Below are 9,849 nucleotides of genomic sequence, written 5' to 3' on the forward strand. Positions count from 1 at the left end.
AGGCCAGGAAGATCTAATGGTTGCCTCCTAGTACTGCTATACGGGCATTTATTTCAGACCATAAGGACCAGATTTTACTGGTCTCACCCCACTATTCACATTAATTTTTGGTTGTGCCATTACAGCACAGCCTGGTCTAGATAAAAGTACTGAACAGCACATTGGTTGACTAACTCCTTTGGGTACAGTAGCAATTTGTTTTAATGTGGTAGTTTAATTCTCTGAATCATTTATATCCCATTTACACCCAAAACTGTTCTTGCCTTAGAATAATCTTTCTTCCTCATGTAGTGCCTGAATTGCTCAGCTGTGTTTTTATATCACATAATGTTCCTGCAGTATCACAGCCACAGGCATGACTGTAACTGCTGGAGCTCTACCTCACGAGAAATCCCAATGCCAGTTTCAGCAGCATCATAGGCTTTCCAGTCAACTTAACGTTTTCTGCTTAAAGGAACTACTCTGATAAGTTCTGAATGTGGATTTTCATGTAACAAGTCCTTTTCCTTAGTTCAAATTACCAGACCAGTGGCAACGGGAAACTGGAATTCAGTGAGTTCAAAGTTTTCTGGGAAAAAATGAAGAAATGGATAGTAGGTGACATTATACACTGTAATTTTTCCTTCATTTCATGAACAGTTTATTAGGTATATGCAGACAAAAATGGAGACAGGAGCGTGTTCAAGCCATGAATTTTAACACAAAACAAATGTTTTAAAAGCATGAGGTTTGTTTTGGATAGTCAAAGACATTCTTAGCTTTCCATGATGATAAACCATAAGGGTTTTCTAGAAATAACTGAGATTTTTGTAAGCTAATCAACTATGTTTGGGATAAAGAATGCAATGGACACAATCAAAAGGAAACTTAAGGAATTTCCATAACTGCTGTAGCACAGAAGAAGAAAGTGATGATTCATGACTAGTAGGAAACAATCATTTCCTAAGTCACTGCATTTTCATTACTGATCTCTCAGGATTCAACTGTACTGAAGTCTGGGAAAGTGCTGATTCTAATTTTAAACACATTTTCCTGCCACTGTATATGGCAGTATGAATAAGTAGGCTTGCAGAATCAATCACAGACTGAATATTCAAATAAAAGACATTATAATTGTTTCCTTATGGCCATTAATAGGTTTTTCTGAATTCATGCTTCACCAAAGCATTCAAAATATGCAGTTCTTTGCTTCTTGTCTAGCCCAGCAGAAATGGACAACACTTCTTCTGGGTACTAATGCCACATCTCCTTTAACAAAGGACACACTGTGTTTTAACAAGAGGCTTGAGAAATCCTTGTATCCTGTAGGAAGATTTTCACATATATTTGCTGGAAAATTTTAGGCTGAATGTGACGACAGCTCCAAATAACTCATATTCCAAATGAGAGTCATAATTGTTGTCTCAATAAAAGGATGGACTTTAACTCCAGCTTGAAAATTGCTTAACATATAGGTCAAAATTCAAACTGTTTGACCAGTTTTCTTGGTTGTACTGTGAATGTGTCTATTCAAACCTTTTTACTTAGAAGCAAATGAGTAAGTGACAATATTAACATCATGTTAAACTGTTTGTCTCTAGTGTTCAGAACTATGGAGAAAAACATAAAAGAAGATTAAGAGAATGTGTCATTTAAAAGACAGAGAACAATGGATCTTTCCAGTTAAAATCACTTTTTAAAAAATCATGACAGTTTTGATGAAGAGCAACTCCGTGTTTTTTAATGCTTGGATTTGGCAGTACTTGTTTGAGTCACAGCAACCTGTTCATATGACAAAGAGAGCTGGGATCAAGATTTGCTCCTCCATTACAAATCAGACAGGATCTAGACCAAAGCCTTGTCAGCTTTCTCAAATGCTTATATTATGCAGTTGGAGATAAACACCTTGCCTTTCTGTGCCATATCTGTGCTCCCTTTCATATGCCAGCACTGAGCTTTCTGTGTGCTCCTTTTATAACAGAGTATCTTTCTTCAATTTGACTTTGATAAATCTGGCTCCATGTCCTCTTACGAGCTTCGTGGTGCTCTTAAAGCTGCAGGTAAGACAAGCACTGCACTTTATCTGATAAACCTGTTGGGCAGATCAGCGTGGGTGAAGAGGACGATCACACAGGCCAGGTACTCCTGAACAGACAGGAGAGAACCTGGGCACACTGAGTAGGGTAATTTTGCCCCAGGTACCCCCAGTCCTGGAGGGCAGGCAGTCAGAGCAATCTATTTTATTGAGCTTTGTTAAACTCAACAGGGCTGCACATGTGCAAGGTTAGATCCTGAAACAAACCTTTTCAGAGTCCATCTACATTCAAGGGTTGAAGGAATAGTGAGTAAGCTGCTATGAAGAGCAATCACTGCATTAATATTTCATCACAAATTATTTTTAATAAAGTAGATAATTTTGCAGAAATCCCTCCAAATTCAAGAAGACAGAATGGTCTCTCATACATCACACATGGACTAGAAACTACTAGACTACTAGACTACTAGAAAAATACCTTGTTCAGAGTTTGTTACTCATTGAGGCTTATGGAACTTTGTGGTTAGATCTCTTTCTGGATAGATGTGTGCCACAGAATATCCTCCCATTAAGTGGTTTTCAAGATTAGTTAGTAGAGATCTGTAGATTCCCCCTGAGGTGTGAGGTCGCTCACTTTTTCTTTGTATGTCTTTGGGAAGGATACCAGCTCAACAATTACCTGCTGCAACTGATTGTCCTCAGATACTCTGATGAGCAGTTCCAGATTGAATTTGATGATTTTCTGAACTGCCTAATACGTCTGGAGAATGCGAGTCGTGAGTATCTTCTTCCTTTGGAATTTCATCCCTTTTTAAAAAGAAATTGTTCTGCTTTCGGCTGTTGAGCATGTTGCACAATATCTGAGACTGAGTTCAAGGCTATCAGAAAGGAGCTGTGTTTAGCATTTGCATTTGGAATGGCTTTTCTCCTGTAACGTGAAAAATGTTCTGCTGCTAATGGAAAATTTCCCCATGTGAATACAGCTTGCTGCATAAACTCTGCAGCAATGTTGAAAGCATGTGAAGAATGCTGGTAAAGTCCATGTTGTAACCCTTCTTGTGGCTCACCCAGGAGCTTAATTTGGGATCATGCAAATTCAAGGTTCACATATTACTTGTGCCTCATGGAAAGAGAAATTGGACCTGTGCTTGTGCAGGTATATCCTGTACCTTTTACATAACATGTTCCCTTTTGGGTTCAGATGTGGTTCCCTGTACACGAAGGCACCCACGGTCTCAGTTCACTTCTGGCACAGGGTCACTCGTTACAAAGCAGCAGTAGCAGAGATAGGTTAAAAGGCTGGATAAATGGCTGGATGAAGTGATCATTAGTGTGGCTCTGAATTCAAATAAAACCCAATTCACTCTATGAGAAAAAAATCAACTTTCTTCACTGATTTTTATTGCTTTTGTCCTTCTCTTTGCTTTCTGGCTTGACTGTAGCAATAGAATTATTAAATTTCTGAGAGATAGAAGTTAAACAAGATATATTAAGAAATGCAAATTGCTTGGCTTGATTTCAGAGTATTCTCCAAATCTGACTGTTCAGCACATTCAGGACACCTCTTCCAGACAAGTCCTGAAGTGAGCCTTGCATAAAGGCCTTAAGTCAGCAAGACATGTCCTCTTGCAAGGACTTAGCCTCGTCAGAGGAGCTACCACCACCAAGCAGTCCTGAGCAATCTGCCTTTGTGCCGGGCCTTCCCTCTCCTTGGCATGGCCACTGGTTGCTGTGGGATGGAGAGCTGGTGTATGAATATGGATGAGGGGGATTTACAGCACTGCTGTCTGTTTCTCATTTCAGGAGTATTCCAAGCACTGAGTGCGAAAAACAAGGAGTTCATTAACCTGAATATAGGCGAGGTATGACCACAGCTTCATAAACACTGACCAGATGATGGGGTTTCTCTAGAGCTTTGTCCTCTTCTAAGAGCTGGTGTATTTCTGCATGACACTTCAGGTGTCCATGAGGTATCTGCCATAGGTTTCACCATGGTTGGAATTTTACAGCCCACTACAGCCCACAAATTGATTAAAACTCCTCCATGCCTTTTCCTTCCTTCCTTGCCCTGGGGCATATTGACAGCTTCCCATGCCCCTTTCTACTTTCTCTGCTTTTTTTCCTTCCTTGGGTGCCAGGTTTCAGTGGGGGAAAGAGGAAGGAGCAGATGGGGATGGGGAGGGGAGTCTTTCACTCCCCTTGAATCCCCCAGGAATTCAGATTAGCCTTGGCTGTGCTTGTCTATCATTTTCTTCTCACACTGCTCAGCACAGCTTTCTTATTTTCTTGTGCTCTCCTTGTCTCCCTGTTGCTGTGAGCTGTCTCTCATTTCACACTAAACCAAAGCTTCCTGGGGTGAGGCACAGTGAATTCCCAGGAAAAAGAGATGTGGGAACCCATGTGGACGGCTGGGATGCATAACTGCTGTTTCCAGCATCCAGTGCTTGGAGAGCTTTACCTTATTCCCTCCTGCTGGCTGAGGTCTCTCCTTAATGACAGGATGCAAAAGCCAAGTGAGCAAAGGTCCTTTTCACTGCATGGGGTCAAGTCAGAGCAAAGCACTGCTTTGGAATGGCTCTAATTTGGGGTAAGAGATAGGGAGGGAGAAGAGCCTGAAATACTTTGTTGTAAAGTTGATCTTTTTCTGATACTAGTTTATCAACCTGGCAATGAACATCTGAAGAAGTCTGATTTGGATGCCAGGAGTTTCTTTTGACTTTGCTGCTGAGACTTTTGCCCCAAGAGCTGAGGTTCCCTTCACATGCAAACTTCACCAGGAGATTCCTGCAGAGAAACATGCATGCTGCACCCCCTTTCTGTTCTCCAGCCCTGTGGATGAGTTCATGTGTTTTTGGTAGAGCCTGATACTGGATTTGGCACTGAGCATCTGGATGGGGCACACATGCCTCTCAAGCAGGCTGAAACTGTTCCTGAGTGACCACAGATTTTTATGAAATAGGATTCTGTTTAGTTTCATCATAGCATAGACTACAGTGATTAAAAGTCTTTATTACTGCTTGGCTACTGATTACTCTAAGGTACTTTTGAAAATACAAAGTTGCATAAAGCTTTTTCAGTTTGGAATTTATTTCCAGGCATAATATGTGGCTACATGATGAGTACCCCATCGTAGCCACAAGAGTTGCAGTCTGGTGAACTGTGGACAAAGAAAGACTACGGACTCTATGGATGAAAATTCACTTCTTAATAGTTGTGGTCCCAGGTCCAGGGTTCCTTTCAAGGATGCTTAAGCTAAGGTTTGACATTCATCACCAATATACTTTAGGGAAAAATTATTCCATCTCTCCGTTTCTTAGTCCTCCCTCTGCTACCAGCAAAGTTCCTCTGCTTCACATTTTGCTCTGTAGCCAGAGAGTGTCCCACAGGCCCATCTCTGCAGAGTAGCCCACAGTTCAGAGAAACACATGGCCTCTGAGACAGTGAGCACTTGGATGGGACCATTTTCCTCCAGGGAGTCCAAGATTGTGTCCCACACCAACCATGCTTCAGAAGAACAACTGTAATCATTTTAGATTAACTAAATGTACCCATTGGTAAGGTCCTGGTCTCTGCAAACGCTATTTTGCATCTGTGACTTATACAGTATTATTCATATGATGTGGGTAGCCAGTGCTGACTTAAAAAATAACAGTAATAGCAGCCAGGGACTTAAGAGGCCTTCATAGGATTTGTTTCCATGATAATCTTCATAACTTCTGTCTATTTTATAATGAATCAACTGTCTGGCTTTGTTTTCTAAAACCTTTCTTGCTGTGTAACAGATGGCCCTAGGCTAGGCTTGCATTCCCTACTGCCTGGGATCCCTGAGACAGACAGGGTTTTGTTTTCTCTAGATTTAGACCTAATGAACAATTCAGGAAAGAAAATCAAGCTGCAGAAAAAGTGAAGCTCAAACAATGAAAAACCATACAGATCACGGTGTTTAAAATATCAACTTTCCTTTTTTCTAGCAGTTACAATGTTGTAACTATGCAGAAAATTCTCTGGAGCTAGCTGGAAGCTGAAAAAAACCTGGTGGTTGCAGTATTTGATTAGCTGAGGTACTCAGCCCCATGAGGTGTATTGATTTTCAAATGTGCTGATTGTATGCCCTTGTACAGCACCAGAGACAGCTGTCCAAATTTGTGAAAGTTTGGATTAAAATCTAGACTGTCCTATGAACATTCAGCCACACACTTGAAACAAAAAAATCCCCAAATTGCAGACCCTTAGCAGGTTCACTGCACAAGCTTAGATGTGGATACAAATTTGTTGTAATATACCATTGTTCACATGCCATGCAGAAGAAAAGAGATGTCTCAATACCTGGCATTGCCAGTGCAGCTCTCTGTTCCCTCCACAGAGCTGGTGTTGTCCTGAGAAATCAGGATCACTATACAAAAATTATAAATAAAGGTGGGAGCAGTGAGGTACAGGCAAAAGTCTCCTTTGCTTTAGAAACAAAATTCATGTATTTAAGAAAAAAACACCTGAGGAGTTTTCTGCACATTCAGTGAAGTTGCCTGCTGACTGTACCACAAAGAACTTGAGAGATGACATCTGAATTCTTTAGGAATCAGCCTCTTTCTTGGGCAGCCAACTCTCTGCAGAGAGCTCAGTCCCAGTCCTGCCTTGGGGCTTACACAACACCCACAGCAACAGCAGAGGGCACATAAGGAAGTTAAGCACAAGAGAAGTTGTAGGTACAACCGGGATGCTCCACAGCCACTCAGACTCTGTGGCAGCACAGTCCCTGTCTCACCACTTTGGCTGGAAGGATATTACAGATGCCTGCGCTGAAAGCCTCGCCAATATCAAGTAAAGAACAGTAATTACTCCCCCTTGTCCTATGTGCTAGACCATTTCCTTTCTGCACTGCAGCAAGGCCCACCTTAAAAAGGGAAGAGTAACTCTGACAGTAACTTTTGCAGCTGGAGGAGGATGGAGGATGATACAATCCCTGGTGAGGTGAGGGTTCTGTGTGCTATTGCACTGTTCGTCTGAGTGGGGGAGTGGGGGAGTGGGGGAGTGGGGGAGTGGGGGAGTGGGGGAGTGGGGGAGTGAGGGTTTGATTTCACAGCCCCATCTGAACACAATCGTCCTTCTCAGCCCTGCACCCGCCTGGTGTGAGAGCCAGAGGGCAACTTTGCCCAGAAGCAGGAGTTTGGGCTTGCTGGTCTTCCTTTCTTTTAATCAAGGACTTGGGAGATCTTTCTGCCTTCTCTGACATGAGATGAGGTGCAGATATAATTGGCTCTGTACCATTACAGGAGCTATGGCAAATCCCTTTTGGTGCTCTGAAAGCTGTGAGGGGTACACTCCCTAATGTGGTGCACACAGACCTTGTTAGCAAGAATGGCTCATGCTGGGAAGCCCTGCCTTGCCTGCTAAATAGCAACGTTAATGGGGAACATGAGAGTCATTTTTCATAATTACAGGAGTGGAAAGAACTAAGAATCACTTAGCTACGGGGTTGCAATCTGAGCATGCTTTCCCACTACCTCACAAAATAAAAATTTCACCCTAAACCTGCTGCTAAAGCCTTAGGTTAGATGTTAGCAGGGGCTGGCTGCTGCCCTGGAGCTGACTGACTCTCCTCTGCTCCCCTGTGTCCTCTCAGCCACCTCAGCACCCCAAGATGTTGGGCAGTGCTCCAAGACATGGCACATTTCTGAGTATGAGGGAACAACATCAACTCAAGGCATAAGTCTTTTGTGAGGGTGTTTATTTCGGGTTTGCCCCAAGCTCCACCACCTCCACCACCTTAATCACCATGATATGGTAGATTTGGCAATGGCCTTTCCCTGCCTTGCAGCAGGTTTTCTTCATAGCCTGTTGCTGAGGTCAGGAGGGAGACAGAGAGTGAAAAATACCATGAAAAACTGCCTTAAAAAAATAAAATATCTGAAAAACTGAAACAGTGTTCTGCCTTTTCTCCATACAAACAGAGACACAAACCATCAGTAAACATTGTGGGCACAAGGGTGGTTAGAAGTATCCCCCACTTCTTCAAAAAGCTCTCAAAGAGCAGCTCAGCAATGCTGCATCTTCATTTTGGTTTGGATTTGTTCTCTTTTTTTTTTTTCCTTTGGTGGGTGTTCTGTGTTGGTTTGTTTGTTTGTGGTTTTGGTTTTGTTACAGACCTATTTTAAGCCCCCTAGGTCTTTTGGAAGCCTGCAAACTCATGTGTCAGCACAGGTGGTGCATGAGGCATTGCTGGGGGAGTGAGGGGGAAAAAAAGTGAAATCTGGCCATCCCACTGCTGGCAAATCCTCTATGTTGTGATGCTGTGGCATCAGGTAGGAGAAATGCTAGAAGTGATGTGGCAGTTCACCCCATTTGTAACAGTTGTGGTTGCTTCCAGTCATTAAAATTAAATATTTGTGGATAGAAATGAGTTATCTAAATGATTTTCATTTGAACTGCATTATCTCTCCACTAGTTCCCCACCTCCCCCCTGAAATATGTGAGCCTTTGTGCTTTTTGACTTGTGGCAGCATAGATTTTGGAAGCACATCAGAGTGCTGAGGGCAGTTTGCAATGTTCCCAGCAAGACTGGAACTTCAGCATTTTAAAAATTAATTATAAATACTTGCTGATTGAGGTAAACACACAAGATGTCAGCAATTGCCAGCAGCTATCTTTTGCACGTCAGGCACTTATAAGGGCAAGTGTGTCATAAATTGCTCTCCTAAAATCTCTTATTTTCATCCTTTGTCCTTTGCATGACTCTTCAAAGGAAGTGAGCTCCACTGAGCAGGATTTGGCCTCCTGGGCAGCCTGGATACCTCTTTGAGTATTATCCACAGAGGCAGAGGACTCAAACAGGGCAAAGATAGCAGCAGGCTATTAGACACATGCCTGTTCTTCTCTGGCTCAAGGAATATATAGCTGTAACTCTTAATTGCCATTTTTTCCCTTTTTTTTAGTTAAAAAGCCCTCAACCAAAGTAAGATGGTGTATTCATCTCCCCCAGGTATACAGCAGAAATGGTGACTATTTTCCTTGAATATACTTGAAGATGCTTTTTTTCCTGGTCCTTCAGAGAAGAAAAGGCATTTATCACAGATCCAAAAAGTGTCCATGTTTCATTTGCCCCCAGGGATGGATGGAGCTATATTCCCTACCTGCAGTGCAGTGTTTGCTGTGCATGAGGACCAAATTCCCTCACCTTTGGAGAGGCCACCCAGGAAAACAAGGACAGGCACGGGGGTCCCCTCAAGAGTGCTGTGTGGCCACCTCGCCTGGCAGACAGCCCCCCCAAGGACACAGCCCAGCCACTGCCCTGATGAGGGGGGCAATGCCAGCATTTTGTGACAATTTTATCCAGTTGCTAAGCAGCTGGGTCCCAGGGACACAAATAAAGTGAAAACAAAGTGTCCCGAGGGAAAGCAGCCACTTTGCTCTGGGAGAGCACTGCAGCTGCAGCCCCACGGCTTCCTCTGCCCTCCTGGCTCAGCTGCCCACGGTTCTGTGGGGCTGTGCCAGGGCTGAGGGAGGGGCATGGAAACTCCAAGGCTTTGGGAAGGGGCTCTGGCAGCAGGATCCCTGCTGAGCTGGCTTCTCTTCTCGGGAGGGTGGGAGCCCACCCCTGCCTGCAGAAGGCTGAGGGCACACACCAGGCTCTTCCAGCCCCCCAGCTCCAGCTGTGTCTGTGCAGGGCTCCGAGCACTGCTGGGGCCAGAGAAAAAAAATCTGTGTCCTACTCTTCAGCCCAGCACTCAGGGCACCCACTGCTGGGATGCAGTTTCTAGACTAAGTGTTTTATGGCAATCACTCTCCTGGTCTGACTAGCAGCACCACCAAATCATACTTTCCAATGCTTGCATACTCCC

General features: G+C 43.5%; 1 protein-coding gene across 4 annotated transcripts in view; it reads left to right on the plus strand.

The window, feature by feature from the left end:
* The window catches only part of CAPN9 (calpain 9), a 25,588-nt gene extending 20,506 nt beyond the window's left edge, over positions 1-5,082 (plus strand). For 3 of the 4 annotated variants that reach the window (XM_063390519.1, XM_063390518.1, XM_063390520.1), the window contains 5 exons: positions 525-593; positions 1,961-2,039; positions 2,674-2,790; positions 3,818-3,876; positions 4,669-5,082. In XM_063390519.1, the coding sequence (XP_063246589.1) occupies positions 525-593; positions 1,961-2,039; positions 2,674-2,790; positions 3,818-3,876; positions 4,669-4,695 (351 nt within the window). In that variant the 3' untranslated portion in view covers positions 4,696-5,082. Of the gene's footprint in view, positions 1-524; positions 594-1,960; positions 2,040-2,673; positions 2,791-3,817; positions 3,877-4,668 lie in introns of those variants that run through there. The other variant, XR_010079349.1, reaches the window with a different exon arrangement.
* Positions 5,083-9,849: the final 4,767 nt, after the last annotated feature.

The sequence above is a fragment of the Prinia subflava genome, chromosome 2 (assembly GCF_021018805.1).
Source record: "Prinia subflava isolate CZ2003 ecotype Zambia chromosome 2, Cam_Psub_1.2, whole genome shotgun sequence".
NCBI lineage: Eukaryota > Metazoa > Chordata > Aves > Passeriformes > Cisticolidae > Prinia > Prinia subflava.